Raw genomic sequence first — 25521 nt, forward strand, 5'->3', positions numbered from 1 at the left:
ATGGAAGCACCTTTGCCCACAGCCCAAAGCATAGGCAACAACCCAGCTTGGGAGCTCCACTGTAGGGACAACACCTTGGGGATGCTCCTGGGATCTCCTCCACCACCCAGCCAAGGGTCACTGGTGTCCCTGATCTGGGTGTCTGTGTCTGTTGGAAGGTGGGGTCAGAGGTGAGTGAGATGGCAAAAAGTCTCCAGGAAGCCCGGGGCTCACTCATGTCGGACATCGAGACCCTGAACAACCTGCTGAACAGCCTAGGTGAGACCTGGGGGGAAATGGGGTGCAGGCTCCAGGGAGAGGGCTGGGCTCTCGGGGGCCAGGGCTCTCCTGCTCACTGCTACTCCTGCTTGAGGGCCATCCAGGCCGAGCTGGGTGCTCTTTGGCTGAGATCATCCATGGTCTCAGCAAGGCTTCTTTAAGGCTCCTGTCTTGAGGAAAACCTCATGAAAAATGAATTGGGGCTTGCTGAATGTGTGTGCTCATATTTGCTCTGGGTAAAATGATCTCCCTTGGGATCCTCAGGGGGAGCAAGGCTGGTAAAGTCCATTTGGAACTGAGGGCTGTGCTAGACTGGGTTTGCTCCTTGTTGCTGGTTGGTCTTGCTCCAGCTCCTCCTAGTTTTATCACATGTGTATATTTCTGAGCATTCCAGGACTCTTGCATCCAAGAAACTTTGCAAAAGGGTGGAAAGCATGACCCATTTGTAAGAGTGAGAAGTGCCAGGCCCTGCCTGGAGCCACAGTTCTGTTTGCTTATCTGTGATCAGTGAGAAGCTGCAAAGCCTCCATGCCCTGCTGCTCCCACTCCCTATAGTTTTCCTGATACCATGAAGTACATCCAGAACATCTCCTGTCCACCTCTCTGCTCTCATCCATGTCCTCTCTCTCCTTGCCCAGGTAACCTGGAGCAGGACAAGGAGGTGGACGCAGTGCTGAGTGCAGGGAGGCTGCAGCTGCAGCAGCTGTGGCTGCGCCTGGCCACGCCGGGTCCCCTGGCCAGCCAGCTCAGCCAGCTGCAGCAGGAGGCAGCACGGCAGCAGGAGAAGATCCAAGCGTTTGAGAGCGACTTGGCTGAGATCCGGGCTGACAAGCAGAACTTGGAGGACATTTTGCGGAGCCTCCCTGAGAGCTGCGCGAAGTGACAGGTCGCTGGCTGCTGCCACATGTCCCCTGTGCCCACCCTGCACAGGGAATGGCAGAGGGAAGGACACTCTGCGTTCAGCAGCATCAATCCCTCCCACCACTCCTCACACTGCCCTCTGTCCAGTATCACACCCCAGGTCCTTCTCCACACCCGTTCAGGCTCCACGTCTCAAGCACTCTGCAGCATGACTCCAGCCACCACCTCTGTCCTTGGGATGGGGGACACCCACCTACCAGGGGCACTGATGTTTCTGTGCAGGATATGGAGCCGTTCCAGGGTTGGTCTCTCACTGCAGAGTGAACAAAGAATCCTCACAGATCTCCTCCATCCCTCCTTTCCCACTGCAGCACAGCACACTGGGCAGGAACAGCTTACCAAGTATGCAATGTACCCAAGCTGTACTGCCCGGCACTCCCTCCTGCCCCAGGAGAAGAGAGAGGCTCTCACACGTGCTGGAAGCTGGTCCTGCTGCACAGCACCCTGCAGTGTCATGCTCATGGGCTGTGGCCACAGAGGTGAAGAGAGGAATCCTGGTGAAGCCAGGCAGAGAGCTGCTTGCCCGAGGGCACACAGCTTGCCTGCTTCCCAAGGGAAGGGAGCTCACAGCAGGGAGGGCTAAATTAATGAGCAGAAACAAAGCAAAGATGGATCCTCACCCAGCTCCTGGAAGGCAGCTGGGACCTCCTCAGCCTGCTCCAATATGAGAGGAGCTCAGGTCTTGCTGTTCTCTTGCTCCAGGGTAAGACAAGGCCACAGCCAGCTCTGCTTGGCTCACTGAATGTCACCAGGCATGGCTACAAAACAGCCAATTGCCACCAATCCCAGGGGTTGGGTGGCAGAGATGCAGTCAAGGGAGGTGTCAGAGCAGCAGCACCCACAGCCCCACCAGCCCCACTGGAGAGGAGCTGGCTGATGGCAGCAGGCTGTGCAGCCAGTGTGGACTGGAGGGGGAACAGCTGGACACCCGCTCCTGCCTGTGTCACTCCCACGGGGTGGCAGAGGTCAGTGGCTGTATTGCCTTTAAAGGAAAGGCATTTATGTTCCTCTGTGCTCCCATGTGGGCTGGGCTGCAGAACAAGCCAGGTCCTGGCTCAGCCCACCTTGTGCTGGCTGTGTCGTGACTCCAGGTAGCTGAAGTCACTCCCATGAGACCAGAAACGAGTCCCCAGGCTGGAGCTTGCTTCATTTTTTAACCGGTTTTACCTATGTTTTTTCTGCTCACAGTGCTGCAAATCAGGTTTGCTAAAGTCTTGTGTAATTTATGTAAGATTGCTGCCATCGATGTTGAATTCCCCCAGCAACATCTCTGGTGGGTCCAGTGGCCTGGAAGGAACACAGGATTCTCCTACTGAAAGCAAAGCATACTGAAAGCAAAGCATCGTCCTTCTAATTCTGCACAAAAGCTGCCCAAGGAGTGGGGTGCCAGAGCTGCAGTGCTGTGGGAGTGTGATGGCAGGGGCTCCCCTGCTGCTGCCCAAGGACAGCTCTGGGAAAGCAAAACCGTGGAACAGTGAGAGCACAGCGTGATCTGGCTTGGCCAGAGGCAGGGGGCCGGGGCCACTTACTGTCTCTCTGGGAGGACAATTACACATCTCCAGGGAACACACAAATTTGCTGCTCTTACAGAAATGCCAAGCCTCTGCTGTGTGCCTGCTGCTGAAGATGTTCATGCTGCCTCCTGCTCTCCATGGAACTCTGTGTTTTCAGCTGGTGCCACCTGCCTAGAGCTGTATCCATTAAAAATTCTTAATATAACACACAGCTGTCCATCCAGGGTGTGCAGTGGCAGGAGAGCACACTGTACCTGCATTTGCTGCTTTTAAAGAGCAGGGGTTGAGATGCGGCAACATTTAGGGTGGTGAGGGGCAAACGCCTGAAAATTCCCTCTAAACTCCGCGTTAGTACATGATTTTAACATAAGGTGTCAGGCTGACACCGCGGGGGCGTGCGACCCTGGCGGGGACATCACCTCGGCCCGTCCCTTTTCCCGCTGCTCGCACTCCAGGGTTAATCCAGCCTGGAAGCGGCTGTGCCATCCCGGCCCTGCCGCTCTGCCGCGGGCACCGGCGGCGCGATGCCGCTCCCAGGGCAGCTCCGCAGCGATCCCCGGCGTCCCGGGCGGTGCGGGCAGAAGGAGCCGGTCCCTTCCCTCACTGCGGGAAGCCCAGAGGCGGCGGCGGTGCCTCCCGCCGTGCTCGGGCACCTGGAGCCCGGCTTGGGGCGATGCGGGCTCCGCCGCCCGCCCGCTGGGGCGGGGAATGGGCGAAGGGCGGGGGGCGGAGGGCCCGGCCCGGCCCTGCCCGCCCCTATTTAAGGCGGTGGCGGGCACGGGCAGGCTCGGTGCGATGGCGGCTCCGCGCCGGCCGAGCGGCGGGGGGCTGCGCAGGGCCCCGCAGGACGGGCGGCTGGAGGAGATCAACAAGGTGGGGCTGGGGCCGCCTCCCGAGCCGACCCCGCGGGAGTGGGGAGGGGGCTGCGGGCGGGGCAAGAGGAGGAGGAGGAGGAGGGGGCGGTGGGTGCAGGCGGAGCTGGAGACCCCTCTGCCCAAACCCCTCTGGGGAGGGGATCCGGCCGGAGCAGGAAGCGGGGTTCCTGCGGGATCGCTCTCCATCCGCTGGCATTGCCCTCTCGGGCGGCTCTTTGCTCCCCGTGCATCGCGCATCGGCAGGTCCGAGCGGGCTGGTGGGCGCCCGGGGGCTGGCTGCTATGAAATTCCCTTTGGGAACGTGCTCCAACAAGAATGGGGGCTATTGTTCTCCTGGAGGGTTTCTAGCTCCTCTCTGCTGTATCGAGCGCTTCAACTTTTTCTTCCCGGAATGAGAAGTTTCTGCTGCTCGGAGCTGACTCCAGCCTTCCTAGCTTTTCATTGCAGCGGGTGAATGGGTTGCCCAGGATGGTTGGACGTCCCACAAGCCTCGGGCAGGGGGAATGGAACCTCCTGGATTAGTGCAAAGTGCACTGGGCTTCGTGCCCTTCATGCCAGGGTCAGGCAAGGTCCTCTCCCCGAGCTCCAGGCTTACCCCGTCCCTTGCTTGGCATGGTTGTGGGGGCAGTTCTGTTGGCATCCCTCCCAGCTAAGAGCAGTTCTGAGGGTGAAAAGAAGGTTTTAACCTTGAAGCAAACAGTGCTGGGATTTCTTGCACTTCTTAGGTGCTCCTTTAGTTAGTGACACCTTGGTGTTACAAGTGCAGAAATCAAATTGCTGTACAAGATGAGAGCCCAGAGGAGATGGGCTCACCTTGCCCTCACACTGACTAAGCTCTGAAAAGTGGCAATATGTTCCTCCAGTGAGACAGTAGAGGTGAAGTTTAGGTCACTGAGAGGGAATTAAGTCATTAGAAATTATTCAATTAACTAGAAGTTAGGATGTGCTGCGGAAAAAGAGATGTCATGGCATAAGGTGTAGAATAAGAGCACTTGGTTAAAAAGGAGCCTTTGTAACTTGCTGCTGGACGGCCGACACAGCGCACCCTGCACCAAGGCGTGTAGCTGGGTCTAACATACCTCCCCTAGCCAAGGTGGTGCTGGCCCTTGGGCTGAGGCTCAGGGGACTGTGTTGTACCTACTGCTGCAGTTTCTGCTTCTCCAGAGCCGTCCCCCAGCATCACACAGGCACAAGGTGGATACACGAGCCTTCAGCTGGTAGGAGCTGTAGGACTGAGTCTGGGAAGCTGTGCTTCCTGGGATGCTGGGGTGTGCCACTGCTGTGTCCCGAGGCTCAGGGCTGTTCCCACGCAAGGGACAGGTTCCCTATCTCTCCCTTAAGCTGACATCACTTCTGGCCTTTTCTTTGGCTGAGGTTTGGGTGACAAAAATGAAACAAGCTACGTGACTTCCCACTGACAGAGCTGCTTGTTTGCATCCTTGCTGCCCCGTGTGCTGGCTCAGCACTACGAGATGGGGTTGAGCAGCTGAAAACCAAGCTGCAGATAGCACGGGTGGCAGATGCCCATGGATCCTCAGAAGCCACTGTGCTCTGGGCAGCAACCCCCACGCCGCTGTGCTTTGCCAGCTCTGTGTGGCAATGGGGGAGTGCAGCAAACAGCCTCACACCTCCCTGACAAACAGCTGATACAGAAACTTTGGCTGATACTGTGGCTGGAGCCAGGGAGGGGGTTTCCCCAGCACTGAAGAGCCCTAAGGCTGTAAAACTGTCAAGTGCTCCTAATAAAACCTATCAGGCCAAATTCCTATCAGGCTTAATCTCACTGTCTCATCCTAACAATTAGCTCCCTCCAGCCCTGTTTTCCTGGCTGGTTTCTACCCCAGAGCTCTCTCTGGGATATGGGTCTGGCAGGCAGTAGACTGAGTGCACATGTGCTGCTGAAGGATAGCTGAGTCCTAGTGCTGGCTTCTCTCTTCCAGCCTGGAACTCTCTTCTGGGCTCCCCTCCTGGTCGTTCCCCTCTTTTCGGGCAATGCAATCACATTGTCCAGCCTCGTGCATCAAGGTGGCAGGTCTAATCCAGCACAGATTAGTTTCAACCTTGTTTTACCCTCTAATGCTCTGGGCTGTGGGGAAGGAATTCAGCCTGTTAGAGGGCAGGTGCCTGCTTCTCCCATCAAGGCAGGCACGAGCATCCCTCAGCCCTTCCCAGCTCCTGCAGGCAGGGTGGCTGGCTTTCAGCACTTAAACATCCCAGGGAGAGCTTGGCCTGCCAGTTGGAGTCACCTTTTTGGGGAGCAAGGATGGATCTGGCTTTGCTCAGGTTGTGGTGCAGGTAGCTGGGACTTGCCTGACTGAGTTTATTGGCTTAGAAAAGTCTCTCAACAGCTCAAGAAAGGCTGTTCAGGGCAGGAGCAGGGGAGAGGCTTTTAAAGCAGTTCTTATTAATAGAACATTCCCCTTAAAATGGGAACTTAAGCAAAGGGCTCTAGGAGGAACTTCAGCCACTCTGAGTTTGAGTCACAGGCCCTGGGGACTGAATTCCTGTGTGCCATTGTGAGTGTTTTCCTTATCACAGTCACAGCCCAGCTCACACACAATGTGGAGAGTGGAATGCCTTTCAAATACAGCCCCTTGTTGCTTCCTTGCACCTGGAGCAGAGCTGTGGTGCTGGTGGGCTCTCCAGCCCCCAGCAGTCGAAACACAAGGGAGCTGAATCCTAATCCTGTGTGCAGTGTCACCTGTGCTGCTCTGTGTCACGCTGCCAGGGGCTGCTGGGCTCCTGGCCATGTGTCCCTCAGCCATCACGTATGGATGCATTCCCTTCAGTCTTCACCATTTCTGTGCTGCTTCTTGCTCCCAGAGAGACACTGTGCTGCTTCTTGCTTCCTCACATCCCCTGTCCTGCTGGGAGCTGGAAGCTGCTTGCTGCTCCTGCAGGGCAGCAATGAAGCTGTGACCAGGTGGCCAGGAGGTGTTTTGGCCCTGTTTTGGCTTTCAGTGATGTTTGCCTTCTCCAGAGGCTGTTCAGTGGTGATGGCAGCAGGTAACGCTACTCTGGTCTCTGGTGACTCCTGCTGTGCCTGAGCCCAGGTCTCGAAGCTGAATTGTGCCCTTTGTGTTGGGCTGGTAAATGATACCCCTGGGTACAAATAACTGAGCTAAATGAAACTGAGTTTGCAAAGGAGAGCAAAAGAAGGAACTGGAAATGTTGCTTTTCACCACATCTCTCAATTTGAGTTGGTGACCATGGTGATGAGGGAAGCCAGTGTCATGCTGGTTTGGTGGCCATGGTCTCTCGTGTCCCATCTGGAGTTTCTGGGGTGGGAGGAGGGGGTGGCAGTCACTTCTGTCCTTGTGGACTTCCTACAAAACCCTAGTTCAGCTGCAGGGAAAAGACTTGCCATAGCAGGGTTAACTGGCAGTGAAGGTTTGAGGATTCCCTGAGCAGTCCAAGCTCCCCTGTCCCAGTGAGGAAGGAGGGAGAGCTCCAGGTGTGTGGGACCCAGAGCTCAGGAGCACGATTAGGATGGCCAACAGTGATCAGCACACAAGGCTCTTAGTGACCCACTCCTGCCTTCCCCATGAGCACGGGGAGCAGTGGTGAGGAACACATTCCCAGAGTAGGAAACAGCCTCAGCCCTCCATCCACTAACCCCTCGAGGGGTTTGTCCTGGACAGCCCATGCATGAGCTGTGCAGATGTTAATGATTTCTACACTGAAGAATGTGGTGTTGTTGCTGAACACAGATCGAGTCATGAAGCTGTGCTGGGCTGGAGCTGGGCGGTGTGGGAGGGCAGGGACAGGAGCAAGACCCTGCTGCTCACAGCTGTGGGGAGTGTTGCTGGCAGGGCACAGCAGAAGAGCTGGCTGTGCATGTTGTGGTCTGTTCTCTTGGGTATCTGAAGGTTTTTGAGATGGGGCTAGGGACAAGTGACCAGAAGTGATTCAGAGCTTCCTCTCCAGCCTGAGCAGGGTAGAGGGGGAAAATGGATATTTGGTATAAGAGTTCCTAAGCTCAAAATACCAGTCCTCTTGGGCATATGACATTCTGCAAACTTTGCCTGCTCTATTTGCAAGCCCTGTGAGTTTATCTAAGAGTTTGAAATCTCAGATAAGAGTGCTGTTTGCAAGGACTAGGAGCCCTTGCTGGAAATAAGTGCCCAATCCACATGCTAAGTGTGCTTAAGCAGAGATGTGGGGAGCTGAAACCTTGGGTGAGCAAGAACAGGGGCTTTCATGCAGTTATTCCAAAGGCAGGTGGGGTCCAGTGCTCCCTTAAGCTGCTGGTGGGAAATCTGAGACATCAGAGGGATTCCCCTTGCACTGGAATGTTAATGGCAAGGTGTGGAGGGATTCAGCCCGTTTTCAAGTCTCCTGGTGCTGTTGCTCAGCTGTGACTCTGGGAATTGTGAGTCTTCTGGCTAATGCTGCCTTTAGAGGTGCCCTCTAGGGTGTTTTCCTTTGCATCTTTGACCTTGAGGCTATTTTTTCTGTTTTAGGAGTTTCTCTGTGACCCAAAGTTCAGTAATGAAAAAGACCTGGAGGAGAAGTTGGCAGTGTTCAAAGGTGAGAACTGGAGGGTCGCCCTGTCATTTGAGCCTTACTGTTTGCTCTGAAGCAGATTATTTTCCTCAGCACTTGGATCTCACCAGCCTGAGATTCTCTGCCAAATACAAGTGACTGAGCTGGGATGGATCTTCCCCCTTGCTTGTGGAACTTGGTGAGACTCTCTGGAGAGGTGTTTTCCACACAAGCCTTTGTGCTTCTCCTGCTTGCAGGGCAGGGACTTGTCACCCTACAGACATCCTGCCTGGCAGCTGCTGTTACTACAAAACCTGCTGTGTGGGCAAAACCCTGGGGAGCAGCCCAGGAGGATGGTTTCTGTCTAGTTACCCAGCAAGCTAACTGGCATAATGGATGCAATAGCTGGAAACCTTTCTTTTTTTTTTTTTTCAGTAAGAAGGAGGGCCTCATTCCAGAAAGCAGAAGTGTCAGCTGCTTTCTGGAGGAGGTGGGGACTTTCAAAAAGTTTTAGTTCTTTCCCAGTCCCCTGACACCAGAGGGAACACAGCACTGATATGTCTAATTCTGGCCAAAGCCTGACTCCAGTGGGTCAGCAGATCTAGGGCTTAGGTTTGGGCCTTTTGCTGGGACAGGGGATAGAGAAACAGCCCAAAAGCCTGGAGTCCTCTGGAGCTTGTCCCCAGACTGGTTACAGGACAAGATCTGGCAGGGTTATTCTGGTGTACCCACCTTCTTTCCAAGCAGTGGCTGAAGGCAGTTGGGAAAACATGCCTGCGTCACATTGCCTCGAGGCTTGTGCTCAGCCTGGCTCTAACCAAATAAAACCTGACCTTGCTTCCATTTCAGACATTGTCTGCTATTTCCCTTTGAATTTTGGCTTTGCAATCCAACAAGGAAGAAGCTGGCTGGCGTTTTGTGATCCCTTACACTGCTGGGCACAGAGGAGCCTCCTGTGCTCCCCAATCTCTTTGTGTTGCCTTTTGTGTAGCTCTGGCTTTTGGCTGCAGCCCCGCATTATTTTTCCCATCACAATTGGGGCTCTTCAAACATTGCAACTGTAGGTCACAGGCGCAGAATTCCCTGTAACGAGAGCCTTTGGCATCTCTTGCTGCTGCCTCGTGAGTTTGTCTCCGTGGCCTGTCCCTCTGTCCAAGGCCTCCTCCAGCTCCCCCAACAATCAGCTCATTGTGTGATGATGGGGGGAATATTTCTTCTCTGCTGTCCTTCCCACTTCCCCCCCCCCCAGCCTGGGGGAGGCAAAGATGGAGCCCCCATGCAGGGTTTGTGTAAATGTATTTGTGAGGGAGGGACCATGCATAGTTTTTGCCCCACTATATCCCTGCTGCTGGGATGGGAGGGAAACATGAATGTGTGAGCTGAGGCTGATGTAAAGCTGCCTCTGTTCTCTGCACTGTTGGCTAAGTGTCAGCTCAGAAGAAAAGAAAACATGGGCTGGGCATGGACATGGCAGAGCAGGGTTTGTGCCCCAGGCATATGCAGAGGTGCCTGACCCTGGTGAGGGAGGTGGCAGATAAAATGCACAAGGTCATTCTGGTGAGGCAGAGTGTGGGGAGAGGCAGTCCCACATCAAGCATCACTCTGACCCCTAAACATGTGTGTTACAGCCCCGATTTCTTCTAGGATTGGTTGCTTGATGCTTGAAGGGAGACATTTACTCCAGCCTGAAGCGTGAATATCTTTGATTTGTACATGATATTTCCATATTCTGTCCTGGTCAGCTGATGGCAGCAGTAATCCATGGGCTGAGACCCAGGTGAAGCCAAGCCATTCCTTTGCCTCCTGCCCATCGGTCCAGTTAACCCAACAATTTCCTTTGGAAGCACAGGCTCTGGGAAGACTCCGTTGTGTGAAATAACCACTCTTCCCTTTGGCTCCTTAAATTAGCCTGCCACTTCTGTGTTCGTGCTCATATGCCTGCTGGTGTCCCTGGAGCAGAGGCAAAAGGTCTTCTCCATTTTCCTTCCCAGGGCAAAGGAGCAGCCTGGAAGGGCTTGGTTAATTTGAGTCCTCTAAGGCTGTTGTGGGGAGCAAGTGCTCACTGCAGGATGATTTCTCCAGCTCAGCATGAATGGATGGTGCCAGCAGGCATCTTGCTCTTTCCATTTAGTAGAGCTGAGGTGATGGGGGCCCCCTGTGGTGCTGGGAGCTGTATGGTCTGTAAGACAGACAAATCCTTGCCTGAAGAGCTTAAAGTCTAAATGGGGAACAGCTATCAAGGGGTGGGGGGTGTGTAGGAAGCTCAGGTGTGCCACTTCAAAGGGCAGAAACTGCACAGGACTGAATTCCTGAATTTTCTAACTCAAATCAGTGCTCTGCCTGTTAGAGCATGCAAGTTTTTGTCCTGCAAAGCTAACCAGACCTCCTGGAGCAGGCTCTGCCTCTCTCTGACAATGCTGGAGTTGCTCAAGTCAGCAGTGTTTGACAGCAGGCTGGAAGGGCAAACAACCTGCTCCAGCATCACTGTGCCCAGGCATGTTCTTGGCTTCACCCTCTTGATGTGGTCCTTGAGCATCTCTCCTGGCAGGTGCTGCTCTGGGAGGGAGCACAGTGACGGGAGCACTGTGGAGTCTGTCCCTCATTATTGCAGGCAACTGCGTCATTTAATCCCCCTTCTAATCCGATCAAGCTTCATCTCGGGAGTGCTCCGGGGTTTGTTTTCCTTGCTACTCCTTCTGGGAGCCCGTTCCAGAGCTTTGTTTTTCTGGCTGGAAACCTTTTAAGGCTGTTCATAGCCAGCTGATACCTTGTTCTCATGCCAGTGTTTTCCTTCAGCTTAAATGAAAAGCAGCCACTATTACAGAGAGCTTAACTCTAGAGCCCTAGAGTTGAGATAAGGGTGCTAAAACCAGGCCTTGAGATGGTCTCCCCCTCTGAACTTTGCAAATTCAGTATATCAATCTTATCACCAAATGCTTTATTTCAGTGCTGTGAGCAGGCAGTGCTCCAAAGCCCTGCCCACCCCCCTGCTCTAGAGTCCTGCTAACTTAATTCTGTGTCTCTTCCAGAGAAATACATGGAGTTTGACCTGAACAACCAAGGTGAAATTGGTGAGTGATTCTGAGGGATGCTGGGCTGGAAGAGCCACAGCCTGTCTGCTGCTGAATCTGCTGCTTTGCTCTGCATTCATGGTGTTGAGGAGGAAAACTTGTGGGCATTTCCTATGTCCAGCCTTGCTTGGATCTTCATTGCCAGCCAGGGGCTTCCTTGGCTCTTCCAGCCCCTGCCTCTCAGCTTCCTCAGTCTCTCCTTGCCTGTTTCAAGATCTAAGCTCTTCTCAGTGCTGTTCTCCTGAAGTTCTGTTGATCTCCTCCACTTCTTTCTGCTCTAAATCCTTTTTTTTCTTCTCCCTTTTTCTCCACGGAGACCTTCTTCTCAGTCCTCTGCTGCGAAGTTGAAAATTCAGAGCTGGGAAGCTGCAGGACTTGGACAATCCTAGGGCTTGCCTGGCTTGAGGCAGGAGCTGTAAAAATCCATGAGCACTTCTGGTGCAGAGAAGCTCTTTGCCTTGCAAGGAAGGGAGCAGAGGGAAGCCAAGGACTTGGGTGTGAGTCTGGCTCAGCTGAGCAGCCCTGCTCTGGGTTCAGAAAGCACCAGTTACACAAAGTTCCAGCCTCCTGCAGGCCTGGAGCTGACACTGAAGTGTAACCACTTGTGTGCTGTGCCCTTCCAGGAGGCAGCTGCCCCGTTCCCCTCCTCCACAAGTCTTCCAGCTGAAGTGAAGCCTGTGTGGAGCTGAAGAGGCCTGACTCAGGGCTTCCGGGAGGGAAGGGGCCCGCAGGTCTCAGCAGGCAGCAGTGCAATGGGAGGAAATGGCCTGTGGCGATGGGCAGGGGCGTCTGCTCCCCACAGCTTGTTTGTCTCCAGCTTTAACCCCGGTGTTGCTTCCCTCCTCCCCATCCTTGTGATTCTTGGCAACACAGTCCGAGCTAGAGAGCACCGTCCCCACGTGCCTCTGGAGCACTTGGAGAGTTGTCCCTCTTCTCTGAGTGTGTGGTGCTTTTCTCTTGAGCTGCACAACTGGGAAGGGATGCTCTGTACTGGGTAGAGTGGCAGTGAGCTGGGCTGGAAGGCTTCTCGTGGCTTTTGGCAACAGCTTAATGCTGTCAGCCATAGAGTCCATGGGTGAGATGGTCTCAGGTGGGAGCTCCTGGCTCTGTCCCTAGGGTTGGTCTGTGCTCAGTGGGCTCACCCCTTGACAGCAGTGATTGCTCTTGTAGATTTGATGTCTGTCAAAAGGATGATGGAGAAGCTGGGGGCTCCGAAGACCCACCTAGAGCTGAAGAGGATGATCTCTGAGGTGACAGGAGGGGTCAGCGACACCATCTCCTACCAGGACTTTGTCAACGTGATGCTTGGGAAACGCTCTGCTGTGCTGAAACTGTGAGTGTCCCGGGGTGGAGCTGGGTAGAGCAGCAGCACCCGAGCTGCTCCGGGGGGAAAGGGGGAAGCACAGGCTGTTCTGTCTGCTGGAGCTGGAGCTGTGCACACTCGGTGTTCAGGGAGATGAGGACCCTTGTGCAGGGAGTCTGCAGGGTGCCATGAGAGGGTGTACAAGCCCATGGTGAGGCTGAGCAGTGGCGAGTGCTCCCAGCAGAGCTGCCTGCTGTGTGTTAGCACAGGCTTCCTCCCACGTGCTCCACGGGAGCCATCCCCCTCCCTTCCCGAGGGTGGGCAGGCATTCAGCACTGCAGGACTTCTTCCCATCTCTTCCCTGAGGATCCTGCTGGCTTTGGGGACACAGACTTCTCCTGTGGCAGGACTTCAGTGAATGATGGTCCTGCCAGCACCAGTAGTGCTTCTGTATCCCACAGGATGCTCCATCCCTGCCTGATCTTGGAGAGATGGGCAGTAGATGGAGATGGGACACATGCTTGGAACAGCTGGCTCGTGCTGGGAGAGGTTTTCTGTGGTACAGGCTGCCAGCACTAGCGTCCCACGGCCCCCTCTGCCCTCTCAACAGAGCTCTGAAAGTGCTGCTCTAACAAATGGCTTCCAAACCCTTGCTTGGCTCCATCTCCATCCCATTGAAGCCTGGCATTTCCTTTCACAGCTCAGAGGCTGGCCTTGCTTTTGTGTCTGAAACCACCATGAATAGGATCTGATCCTCTCCATCCTCCTTACCCCTTTTTGAAGGCAGCTTTAGAAACACAGCCAGCTTTCCAGGCAGGTTGGGAGGAAGGATCTTGCACCCGCCTCTCACGTGGTTTCTCTAAGCTGGTACTCTGTTTGCTGGCAGATTCTCCCCACTGTGTGCTGTGTCTCTGTTGTGATGCTCTTCTTCCAAGCAGACACAGACTTCTGACATCCCTGCTCCTCCTTTTTCTCCATTGAACCAGACTGAGCCTGCAGCCTGTCCTGTATCTCCCATCCCTCCTCCCAACTGCAGCAGCTTTCACAAACAGGTCCCTTCTCTTGCTAACAGACACCCCATTGTCTTTTGGATCCTGTAGAGCCGGAGCAGAAATGTAAAACTCGTCCTAAGAGCAGTACAGCCCTTTGATCCATCGAGGCAGCTGGCATTCCCAGCGTAGCTGCAGTCCTCAGGGAGGAAGACAGTGCTAGTGGTTACAAAATGCTTGAGATTCCTACAGGCAGTGCCTTGCTCCTTGTTTTTGCTCTCTCCCCTGGCTGTATTGCTGCTGCTCACTCGGTGTTGGCTTCTGAATGTTCTGTTGTGTGGTTATGTGCAAGGTGGGCCAGGAGTGGTATTTGCTTTTACGCATCAGGAGCACTTGGCATGCACTGAGTGCCCAGGGGATTTCGGAAGTGGCTGTCTAAATAAAATGTGCTAATCCTCTGGGCTCTGAGAGGAAAACCGGCAGAGACTTTGGGAACCCACTCCTGGTAGCTGCTGGAAAAGCCAGCCTGGCAGCACTGCCCTCTGTTGGCTTTTCCTGCTTTGTTAATTATCTGAGTGCTCTTTGCAGGGGAGCCAGATGCTCTTTTTCAGCAGAGAATGCCACCCCCATGATGGATAAATATACATTTGCTTTTTTTTTTTTTTTTTAATTGGCAATATCTGTTGTGTTTTGCAGGGTCATGATGTTTGAAGGAAAAGCCAATGAAAGCAACCCAAAACCTTCTGGTCCACCTCCAGAGAGAGACATAGCCAGCCTCCCTTGAAGAGGACAGGCTGCAAAATGGGCACTGTTTGCTTTGCTGGTCTGTAACAGAGGTTACCTGTGCTTTGTTACTCTTTACTGTGGACAGTCCTAGTTTTCAACTAACCTGCCTTAGAGGAACAGCAAGGGAAGCTGGAGACCCCCAGCTCGTGTCTTTCTGCTGCATCCCTTAGCCAACTTGATCTGTTAGACAGAAGCTGTAGCACCAAGTGTAATGTGAGACCAAAAAGAACAAAAAATATCCTGTGATTTTACTCTTTCCTCTGCCCTTCCTGCATTTCTCAGACGAGGAGCTACTTTGTTCCCAGCATATGGATTCAGAGCTGTGCTTGTCACGACAGGTTCCTAAAGGTCCTTGCTGCCAGACGTGGACAAAGCCCCTGAGAGCAGCTTCATGGGTGCAAAGAAATAAGTGCCTTCTCTGCTCCATCCTCCTGTTCCTACTTTGGACTTAGTTCTTCCCCTCCTGACCTCCCCAAAATGCAAGTCAGGCTCCCACATCTGTCTGATCATATGGGGAATGTGCTTGGACACAGAGGTTTGCCTGCACAGCCTGTTGGAGTGGGGACAGTTTCTGTCTGCTCTGGGGGCTCATCCTGCAGGCAGATCTCGGGGTCCAACACCAGCCACTGCAAGTGAGGATGGTTAATGCCATTTTGGGGACCCCCTTCCTCATAAATCCCAACTCGGGCCCCACCAGGAGTGTAACCTCTGGGCAGGTGATTGTCTGTCCCATCCATGGAGTCCAGAAACAAGCTGTGATGCCTTTGCAGCCCCACAGGATTCCTGGGGCAAGTGAAACCTCCAGGTGAAAGGAAGCTGAGTGACCAAACTGAGCCTGGCCAGAGCAGTTGCAGATGAGGATCTGTCCTCAGGCAGCTGCTCTGTCCCTCTGATTTTTGCAGACCTCCCTGTATGAGTTTCAGCCTGGTGCCCTGGGACTATCCATTTCCCTGATGGATACACCCTCAAATCTGCAAAATAAGAAGGGCTGTAAATACGGATTATGAGCTGGGACTGTGCTATCCATGCTCTGGGTACTGTGGTGATTCTTGTTCCATACACAATTTCTGGAATTCAGGTGTTTGCTCTTTGGCCTTTCCCTCCTTTTTTCTTAAATGTTCTTGACAGCTTTTAACTTTTTAAAATAATGGTTTAGTAAGTACATTTTTTTAAGGAAATTGATTAACTCTACTAGGCTGATTGTTCCTGCCAAAAGCTGCACTTTTAAATAATTGAAAAAAACAACAAAAACATTCTCACTACTGTTTGTGTGAAAACCAAAACTGTAACAGAGAAAAATTATGAGCAAAAGCAGCACCAGTCTACTTCAAGGACTGAAAATAAATCTTTTGAAGCTACACAGTGTGTCAGTGTTTACTGTTATCTCCTCTGAAGTTTGGTCCATATGACTGGTTGAAGATTAAGGGAGCTGGTTTCTAAATCTGTTAATATAAACCCTTAAACAGATCCTGGAGATAGGTTTGGACTGTCTTGATCTGATCTTTATCTGTAATAACTGACTGAAACCATGGAGTTTGTGTGATGAAATATAGAGGCCACCTCCTGAAAACTGGTGCTTTTTTTCTGACTTACTGAAAAAGAGCAGGTGCCAGTGCTTGTTTTAACTAAGAACTTGTTTATTGAGAGCAGACACTTGCAATGCTTCTCTTGAAGGAAGGGTTTTCTTATTATTCTCTCTGCTTTTGAAGCAATTGCCCAAGGTTCTTGTCTGATGTGAATTATCTAAAGGAGAGACCAGGTTTCCCAGGGAATGACTGTGTGCACTTTTTCCATCTGTTTCTCAAAAGGACAGAATTTCCCTGAGATCACAGCCCCATGTCTGCTTTCTGCTGCCTCTGGGAATGCACCTGCTTTTCTTGGCTGTGTGTTGAAGCTGTTGTTCAGTTAGGAAATAAAGGAAGCATATTACACGAGGGAAACTTGGATGTGGCTTGCCACAGTTCAGGTCACTGCCCAAAGCCATGATTGCTTATCTCTGTGAAAATCCTTGCACTTTTAAGTCCTGGAAAAGAGAATGACCTGCTAGAGCTGGAAACAGCCCTTCTCAAAATGTCCCCATAGGGCTGAGTGGTGGTATTCTGTCTGAGTGGGAGCTGAGCCTCTCAAAACTTGAATAAGCAAAGAAATCGGGGACCTGCTATGATCAAGCCCCCACATTCTGCTTTTGTGTGGTCCTGCATTTGAGTCCAAAAGAGTCTGGAATATCTCCAGTGAGGGATGCTCCGCAGCCTTTCTGGGCAATCTTGAGGACTTTCCAGCATAGTATGGTACAAGCCTGTGGAAAAGGGAAGGCTGGCATGGCTTTTGTGTGGTCCTGCAGCACAATAAGGCTCCTCCAGCTCACAGAGCTTCTGTGTTTGCAGCTCAGCCACCCCACACTGGACCTGACCCAGAGCATCCTTGTGCTGCCACTGCAGCCCACACCAAGGATTTCAGCTGAGGGAAAGGATGAAAACTGTGTCAGGGTAGGGTTAGGTTGGATTTAGGAAAAGGTTCTTCCCCCAGAGGGTGCTGGGCACGGCCCTGATGCTGCCAGAGCTGCAGGATGTTTGGACATGGCTCTGAGGGACAGGGTGGGATTCTGGGGCTCTCCAGGGGTCAGGAGTTGTGGGGGCTCCTGCTCAGGAGCTGTGCAGGGTCAGGAGTTCCATTTAACGATCCTTGTGCGTTCCTTCCAACTCGGGAGTCTCTGATTCCGTTCAGCAACACTGGATCGCTGACACGGGAAAAGCATCAAATCCCCTCACCAAGGGCTAGTGGCCGGGTGGAGCAGCCTGCCAGGCTCACCATGGCTCGGCAGGGACAGCCGGAGCCCTTGCCCGGTTCAGCCGGAGCCCCTGCCCGGTGTCAGCGGGGTCGGTCCCCTCAGGGCCGCTCCCCTCAGGGCGGAGCGGGGCACGGCCGTCCTGCGGCTCCCGGCCCCTCAGAACATATGGAAAAGCCAGGGCCAGAGCACACAGCGTTAAGCTCCGCCGGGGGGGTTTAGTTTGGACACCGGGAGGGATTTCTTCACAGAAAGGGTGATGAGGTATCGGAACGGGCTGCCCAGAGGGGTGGTGGTCACGGTGCCTGGAGGTGTTGAAGGAACGACACTCTGTGCTGTGGGCTGGGTGACAAGGTGGTGTTGGGTCACAGGTTGGGCTCGATGGTGGCAGAGATATTTTCCCTTCTAACAGACTCTGTGCAAAGAGGGTTTATTAAGCCCAGCAGCGGTAGGGGAGGAGCGGCTGGGAGGACCCGGAGCAGCGAGAGCCGCGGCCAGAGCGGCCCCGCCGGAAGCGGAAGCGGCGCGGGGCTCCCGGCGGAGCGCGGGCGGCGGGACCGCGGCCGCGGGGCCGCCATGGGGGACGACATGGACGTGATCCCCGAGCGGGAGATGAAGGTGAGGCACGGGGACAGCGCGGCTCTGAGGGCAGTCCCACGGGGGGAACGGTGGACAGGCTGTTTCACTCGGGCCGGGGGGCCTTGGCTTGGAGCCGGAGGGGAGCGGGGCTTGGAGAAGGCTCGGCCTGGGCTGCGGGAGTTCTGGGGCAGGCTTGGTTGGGACCGTGGGGCTGACAGATCGCGGGGGTTCTGCTCAGGGTATGGCGGGGCTTTTTGAGACATCCTTGCAGTGTTTATGTAACAGAACCGTGGGGTGGGTCGGGCTGGAAGGGACCACGGGGGTTCAAAGCTCATCTGGTCAAAGCTGCCTGCTCAGACTGGTTCGTCCCGGAGCACACGGTACAGGATTGAGTCCAAAAGAGTCTGGAATAAGGGGTCTGGAATATCTCCAGTGAGGGACGCTCCACAGCCTTTCTGGGCAATCTTGAGGACTTTCCAGCATAGTATGGTACAAGCCTGTGGAAAAGGGAAGGCTGGCATGGCCTTGGTGTGGAAGGATGTTTAATGCCTGGAGAGTGAATTAAGATGGTTTGGGTTGGAAGGAACTGTAAAGTTCACATCATTCTAACCCCTGCCACGGGCAGGGACACCTTCCAGCAGACCATGTTGCTCCAAGCCTCATCCAGCCTGGCCTTGAGCAGTTTCAGGGATGAAGGAGAGTTGGAGGAGCCTTGTTTTGGAAGAAGAGTGATATGTTTCTAAATCCTCCCGTCAGCATGCCTTGTGCTGGCGCCTCCTGGTCTGGGGGAGTGTGGCTGTGGGGCAGTGTGAGCTGGAGTGTTGCTGTGTAGTGCCAGCCTAGCCCGTCCTGTGTCACCCAGTGTTACTGTCAGCCTGGGTGAGAAGGGGCATGGGGGAACAGATTCCTGCAGTGGTTATGGGTCTGTGTGCAGCTGCCTTCTGCCCTCACAGACAGGGTGGTTGGGCTGTTTGTTTTGCAGAAGTTTCTGAGTTCTTACATCCTCCTCAGATTGCAGGAATGTGCTTGTTTAGTGGCAGTTGTTTGGGAATAACTCAGGTGCTTGACTGAGTTACTGGCATGTAGCAAATGTGTGTGTGTGGCAGCAAGTTTTGTTCACTCCTGTCCCATCTTTTCTTTATTCCTTTCTCTTTTCCTCTGTATCCCTTGGCTGGTTTTGGTGTGCTCCTAAAGTCAGATGTCCCAGGCAGATTTTATGAACACAAGCACTGGGTACAAGTGAGATTTAACCAATGGGGAAAAAAAATAAAGTAGTTGATCTCAGTCTGTCATGGATGAGACAGAAAAAGGCCAGAGGCTCCTGCACTTACTGTTTTAGAGAAGCCAAAGTAAACTGTTCCTCTTGGGCAGCACGTGAACAGCCCCTTCCCCACTCTCTCAAACAGGATTTTCAGTTCAGAGCACTGAAGAAGGTTCGCATCTTTGATGCTCCTGATGATCTTCCCAAAGAGCGCTCCAGCCTCCTCGCAGTGTCCAACAAATATGGGCTGGTCTTTGCTGGAGGGGGGACCAGCCTGCAGATCTTCCACGCCAGGGATCTTCTCATGCAGAAACAGCCGGGAGAAGATCCCAATAAAATTGGTAAGACACACTTGAAACTCATGGGTTTGGCAGAGACAGATTTATAGGGGTTTGTGACATGGAGCTCTTGGCTTCTGTTACAGTTACAGTCCATTCTGTGTCAGGCATTTGAGTTGCCACATTTTCTTGTGGGGGAAGGCAGGAACAGTGGTTGGTAGCCATTCTTTGAGCTGTGAGTGCCTGGGATGTATGAGAGTGGAGGGGACACACTGAGGGAGTTTTCACACTGAGTCACCCACTCTGACTAAATGACTGTCCAGGAGAGGGGAAGCAACCACTGTTCCACCACCTGAGTGCAAAATGGTTTTCATTCTCCTTAGTGGCTGTTCCACTCTCTACATACATAAATAAAGCCAAAAATCTTTCCACTTATTATTACTCAGGTTACTGAGGAAGGAAAGTGATGTTTTCTTTTCTTAGAAATTTGACAACTCTCAGGACTGTATTGATAGATGAAGGGATTTGCTTTCATTCAATTTTTGTATGTTACCTTTGATAGCTGCTGTTAATGGGACTGAGGATTATTGCATAAATTTGTTGTCTCATTTTACAAAAACAATTCCTGCTATTTAAATTTGTCCCCTTCATTCCATCTTCCTTTCCTTCTGTGTTTTAAGTGGAGAATATTCAGAGTACTGTGGTTCCCATGAAGTTTCCTATGCAGCACCTGGCTCTGAGCTGTGACAATCTCACCCTGTCTGTCTGTATGATGTCCAGTGAGGTCGGGTCCTTCATCAGCTTCTTTGATGTCCGCACATTCCTAAATCAGGTACAGCATGTGCCAAGTGGCTTTGCCTTGGGTTTGGGGCTTTTTTTAGAATACAGCAGAGGAGAGGTGTAGCTGGGGTGGGATTTTCTGTCTCTGTGAGGGTTGTCTTGTAGAGGAGTGGCTCAAAATCTGCTTGTTTTTATCAGTTGTTAATTTATAGGCGGGTCAAAACTGCTTTGAACTGTGCCTTCGGGAGAGTTTGGTTTTGTGCTCCACTTTGACTGTCTTGTGTGTTTGTCTTTCCTAAAAGGCAAAACAGCAGAAACATGCATTTGCTTGTCACAAACTGGCCAAGGACTCAGGAAGTGCAGCCATGGTCAACGACCTGAAGTGGAACCCTGCCAGTCCCACCATGGTGGCCATCTGCCTGTCCGATGGCAGCATCTCTGTCCTGCAGGTCACAGACTCTGTGAAGGTCTATGCCTCACTCCCATCCTCTGCTGCTGTCACATCTGGTGAGTGGCAGCCTTAGGGGGCATGCAGAATGTTGGACACTAAAGAGGAAACACTGATTAAGTGGTGTATAAACACAGGTTGCTTGTCTCGCGAGGAGGTTTCTTAAAATTCTTCACAGAACAGAAGGGTTTAAACTCAGTGAGACTCAGAAAATGTGTTGCAATGGAATTACTCTTTCCCAGTTGATTGAAGCAGCTGAGTCTTGTGAGTTACCAAACGTGCCAGCCTGTGGTTTGTGCTGTCTCAGGCTTGACTCATTTCCAGGAAAACATGCAAATAAGCATCATCACCTGTTGGGTTGTGACCTGTGTAGTTTGCCTTCTCTATGACTGGATGATGCCTTGTTTGATTCAGATTCATGGATTTTTTTGAAGTGGAAAAGATAGCAGTTTTAATTTATTGGTCCTGTTTTTGTGGGGCCTTTCCAGTTCCTCAAGGCAAATGAAATTATCTTTTTTTTTTTTTTGCCTAGTGTGTTGGAGCCCAAAGGGAAAACAACTGGCTGCAGGGAGGCAAAATGGCACTGTGGTGCAATATCTGCCTGTGAGTATTGGTGTGTTAAGGCCTTAGGATTTCAGGAGTTTAAAATATGGTACTTTGTTGGTTTGGGTTGTTGGTTGTGGGTTTTTTTGGTTGGTTGATTGGTTTTTGTATCACAAACTACAGAATTTGGTTAGGTGGCACATAGTGTGAGCCACGTGATGCTACCCAAGTGCTTCAGTAATATTCAAGTGTCTTAGGCCAATATTTGGTTTAGTTTAAGGTTTGCACTGGTCACTGAAGTCATGATTTCAGAGTGGCCCATGATTGTTAAAGAATGGGTGAGTTCTAAACAAGTTCTCTGGGCTTCCTGCAAAACTTGCAATTGGATTTGTTCATTGCCTTTTCTGTCTATTTAAGAGTTGTTTTATTTGCAGAATCTGCAGGAGAAGAAAGTAATCCCTTGTCCTCCCTTTTATGACTCGGACAATCCTGTTAAAGGTGCATCTTTTTATTACTTTTTAAGTTGTTTTCTCTTCAAAAGTATTTTGCTTATTGTACCCCCTGTTGTCTTTGGTTACAGCAGCTGTATAGCCCTGGTTATGAAATTACAGTGTGATTTTCTGTGATTCTTAAGCTTCGTAGTTTAGAAGTTAGTTGCCATTTGCTTGTCATGTCCTTTTGTGTGCTGTGCACAGTTAAAATCAACAAGAAGGTATTTGCTTTCTCTTTCAGTTTTGGATGTACTTTGGATTGGCACGTATGTCTTTGCCATCGTGTATGCAGAGGCTGATGGGACACTGGAGATGTCTCCACAAGTGGTCATAGCCATATTGCCTGTAAGTGCCAGCAGTCACAGTGACACAAGTGTCTGTTGCTTGTTCCTGACTTGTTCATGACAATGGAGAGTTGTTTTTGTTGTTGATATTGGCACCACATAGAATTTGAGTTTGGTACTGCTGTAAATCATGGGATTGAGGTTGGGGGATTAAGTGGAGGGAGTAGGATCCACCTGAAAATCAATGAGTAAATTGTTCTCTGCTGAGATCCAATTGTGATGTTATTGGTGTGCCCTGATACTGGCAAATTTAAGGGAGTTTACTTGGATTGTGTATTGAAGGATAAATTACCAATGTTGATTCTACAGAAAAAGGAAGAGAAGCGACCAGAGAAGTTTGTGAATTTCATGGAGCCGTGCTACACGAGCTGCACTGAGAGACAGCATCATTACTTCCTCAATTTTGTGGAGGAATGGTGAGTGGCAGGAATCATGGCAAAGTCCTTCCCTTGGTATGCATGTCTGAGGAGTCAGTACTTCTCCATAGATTTATGTTCCTCCTTTTTATAGACCTTGCAGTGCACTGTCATGTTAGTTTTAACCTGTTTGTGTCCATGCTTACAGGGATTTAGTTCTGGCAGCTTCAGCAGCTTCCACAGAAGTCAGCATTCTTGCCAGGCAGGGGGATCAGGTAATATTTTCACTTAGTTTTGGAATATATTTTGTGTTGCATCTGTGCAAATGTACATTTTCTTTCTCCAGGTATAACCTATATAAGATCTGGAATACAATGAGATGATGATTTCTTTTTTAAGATATCCCAAAACTAAACAAGCTTCTAAATTGTACATAATCTGAAGACAATTCTTAGATGAACAAGAGATGTGTGAACCAAGTACCAGAAGTCTGTTTTTCATTATTCACTTGGCAGTCTCAAAATTTGGTCAAACTCACTATAATAAAGTGATTGATGGGAGGTAATCACTTGAAGTTAAGCATTAAAAATGTCTGATCTCTGACATGCAGTGATACATGAGAAGTCACACACAAATCTGTGAAGGACCCTGATCTTTCTGGCATTTGTTAATCTGACAAATTTAAGTAGATACTCTTTAGCTGGTGTTTCAGCTGTTGTGAGCTGGAGTGCTGAAGAGGGCTGGTCACAGCAAAGCAGTAGTTGATGTAACAATAATTTTACTTTTTGCAGAACTGGGAATCGTGGGTTTTGGAGGACTCTAGCAGAGCAGAACTTCCTCTGACAGATAAAAGCGATGACACTCTGCCTGTTGGTGTTGCTGTGGACTACACCAGTAACATGCCCATTGTGATCAGTAAGTTTTGTTTACCTTTCTTGTGGAGTAGTCCAAAAATCTAGGTATATTTGATATTTTTGAGGGGCAGCCTTGTGCTCAGAGTTCTGGGAGATCATTCTGAAAGGCAGACTGACACAACTCCTGCTGTTTCAATACCAAACCCACAGCAAGTGGCTTTACTTCTGGGTAAGGATTCAGGGGTAAAGTGTGAAATACATATTTTTTTTCCTGGAGCTTTCTGCATTCTGGGATATGACAACAACAGACAAGGCAAACAAAGCTCCTGAGTTACATCTGTCCTCAGAACTGGGATTTTAGTGAGTTTAAAGGTGTTGTGTTCTAACACTGGGGATTTCAGGCTGCCCATGAGGTGTTCTTTGTTCTTGTCACTTGTGTCCTTTTGCAGAACTGTTTTGTATCAAGTACATTTGCATGGATCTAAAGGAAAGGTGGGTTGGTTTCAAAGCAGAAACAGCAAAGATCGCTGAGGTGAATGCATAGGTTTTAATTCTGCATTAAAGCACAGGGTCTGTACTGCCTAAACCCTGCTGTGCTCTACATCTCAGCTGCATTATTGCTGTACCTTCTGTGCTGCCTGAAGGCCCTTCAAAGCACTTTGTCAAAGTCTGAAGCTACATCTGAGCTATTGTGTTGTATCTCAGTGAATTCTGAGAATTCTACCTTGAAGGCCAGAGACAGATGGAAATAGAGATGCCTTCAGGCAGAGTGGAAGGTACTGCAGTCAGGAGTTCCTGAAGAGCACAGGAGGGTGCCAGTTAACTGAGACCTTTACCTGAAAAAAACCCTACAGCAGGGAATTGAGGTCAGACATTGTACTTGAATGCCAAATTGATTTTGAAGCCTTTTCTCTGTTAATCTATACAGTTACTGGATTAAGAAATCTGTCAGGGCAGATTTTTTAAAGCCTGCGTTGTGCTGCCTCAGAGTTTTTAAAAGATTTTTGGAGAAGCTTTTTGCTAACACATTTTCTGTGTTCTGACACAAGAGTTTGGCTACACATTAATTGGCTTTGCAGTTCACAGCAAGTTTAGGTTGCAGAGAAACCTGATTTGTCCTGGAGCTTGATCCCAAGTGGAACCTGCCCTTCCCTAGCATGGTTTTCCTGAAGAACCAATAGTAAAGAAAAATGGCTGTTCACTGCTCTGCCTGACAAACAAAGCACCATGATTATAGCAGATTTTTCCTGCATTCTACATGTGTTGGGTTTGGGGTTTTGCGTGTAATTAAGTACAATTAAGCCATTACAGAATTTTAGAAATACAGAGAGTGTTCTGGGGCCTTTAACTGTTCTGAGAATTTTTTGTGCTGAAGCAGACTCACAAAGCAGCTGCATAAAACACAAGTATTTTATATCAGTGGTTCAGATCACGAGGATATTTGTTTGATGTTGGCTTTCTTTAAAGTTAAAAAGCTTCCTATGTAGCAATTCCGTTTTGTAGTTTATGCATATGAATGTTAATGAGGGGACAGACCCCAATGGAACGTGGGGATTGCTGAAAGGAATTGAAGGAGGGAGCAGAGTATCAGTGAGGAAAAATGACTGCTTCAAAATCTGAAAAAACTTGGCACAGGAATTGATGGGTGACAAAGTTGGGCTTTGTCATTCAGGAGATGACATTCAATTGTCAAATAACCCTTTTATGAAACATGAAGTCAGGAACATGAAGGAATACAAAAGGATAAAGAAAGAGATCTGAGCACTGACAGAGAAGCAAGGGAACAAAGATGCAAATGAAAGCAAGAAGGTAGAAATGTAAAAAAATATTGTGTGAAGAGAGTCACATGAATATGGCAATTCCAGTAGGAGCAGAATAGGAAGCTTTGACTGCAGGACTTACATGTGTGGTCTCTGGCAGGTGATGAGAAGATCCTTGCTCCAGCTCCAGTTCTGATCCTGCTCTCCACGGATGGTGTGCTCTGCCCATTTCACATGATCAACCAAAACCCAGGAGTCAGGTCACTTATTGTGACCCCAGAGCCGCTGCAGTTGGTGGGGGAGAGAGCTCCAAAGGCAGCAGGTGAGTGCTCCAGGGGCTTAGGGGACACTTGGATTTGTGGATCTTTGTCATACTGATCTGTCAGTTCAGTAGTCAGTCACATGTGGTCACAGAAAACATTTTTTCTTCATAATGATAATGGGGAGCAGTCCTTGGGTGTTTTGATTGTTCTCTGTCATTTGTGTATGAGTGTGAAAATACCTAGTCCTGTTCACCAAATCACAGAATCATTTAGTTTGGAAAAGACCTTTAAGATCAACCTTTAAACCTGTTTGTTTGTGGGATCTCAAGCACTTTGCAGGCAGTGCACTTAGACTTTCCTGTGCAATCAGCCTTTGGAGAATAGGACCAAACTAGTTTTAGGAAGTTCTTTGCCCAGCTCTGAGCATGGCCTGCACACTTCAGAGAGGTGATGGTTTTCCTCCATAGTTTTGCCACAGGAGGTCATGATATGAACTAAGGGGTTTGACTGCAGAAAAATCCTATTTAAACGAAATTCTATTTAAATCCTATTTAAAGCTTTCCTCAGCACTGTGAAA

The 25521-nt window shown here is 50.7% G+C and overlaps 3 protein-coding genes across 8 annotated transcripts in view; all 3 read left to right on the forward strand.

The window, feature by feature from the left end:
* The window catches only part of LAMC3 (laminin subunit gamma 3), a 30165-nt gene extending 27265 nt beyond the window's left edge, over positions 1-2900 (forward strand). For all 4 annotated transcript variants that reach the window (XM_064393290.1, XM_064393293.1, XM_064393291.1 and 1 more), the window contains 2 exons: positions 159-258; positions 897-2900. In XM_064393290.1, coding sequence (XP_064249360.1) covers positions 159-258; positions 897-1141 — 345 coding nt within the window. In that variant the 3' untranslated portion in view covers positions 1142-2900. The remainder of the gene's footprint in view (positions 1-158; positions 259-896) is intronic.
* A 520-nt stretch (positions 2901-3420) lies between these two features.
* AIF1L (allograft inflammatory factor 1 like) lies at positions 3421-14448 on the forward strand. The gene is made up of 5 exons (XM_064393530.1): positions 3421-3566; positions 8032-8098; positions 11083-11124; positions 12295-12457; positions 14113-14448. Exons 1-5 carry the CDS (start codon positions 3489-3491, stop codon positions 14198-14200), a joined length of 438 nt encoding a protein of 145 aa, XP_064249600.1. The 5' UTR covers positions 3421-3488; the 3' UTR covers positions 14201-14448.
* Positions 14449-17460: 3012 nt separating this feature from the next.
* Positions 17461-25521, forward strand: part of NUP214 (nucleoporin 214) — a 39575-nt gene continuing 31514 nt past the window's right edge. For all 3 annotated transcript variants that reach the window (XM_064393285.1, XM_064393286.1, XM_064393287.1), the window contains exons 1-11: positions 17461-17605; positions 18973-19168; positions 19786-19937; positions 20188-20392; positions 20866-20936; positions 21311-21374; positions 21609-21712; positions 22021-22127; positions 22276-22342; positions 22859-22982; positions 24842-25003. In XM_064393285.1, the coding sequence (XP_064249355.1) occupies positions 17564-17605; positions 18973-19168; positions 19786-19937; positions 20188-20392; positions 20866-20936; positions 21311-21374; positions 21609-21712; positions 22021-22127; positions 22276-22342; positions 22859-22982; positions 24842-25003 (1294 nt within the window). In that variant the 5' untranslated portion in view covers positions 17461-17563. The remainder of the gene's footprint in view (positions 17606-18972; positions 19169-19785; positions 19938-20187; positions 20393-20865; positions 20937-21310; positions 21375-21608; positions 21713-22020; positions 22128-22275; positions 22343-22858; positions 22983-24841; positions 25004-25521) is intronic.

This window comes from Passer domesticus, chromosome 18 (assembly GCF_036417665.1).
Source record: "Passer domesticus isolate bPasDom1 chromosome 18, bPasDom1.hap1, whole genome shotgun sequence".
In the NCBI taxonomy this organism is placed as follows: domain Eukaryota; kingdom Metazoa; phylum Chordata; class Aves; order Passeriformes; family Passeridae; genus Passer; species Passer domesticus.

Excerpts from the sequence above, each read along its gene's own strand:
- AIF1L (XM_064393530.1), top strand. The coding sequence starts at position 3,489 with ATGGCGGCTCCGCGCCGGCCGAGCGGCGGGGGGCTGCGCAGGGCCCCG. Across the intron at positions 3,567-8,031 it reads GGCTGGAGGAGATCAACAAG|GAGTTTCTCTGTGACCCAAA; the intron begins GTGGGGCTGGGG and ends TTTCTGTTTTAG. Across the intron at positions 11,125-12,294 it reads GAACAACCAAGGTGAAATTG|ATTTGATGTCTGTCAAAAGG; the intron begins GTGAGTGATTCT and ends TTGCTCTTGTAG.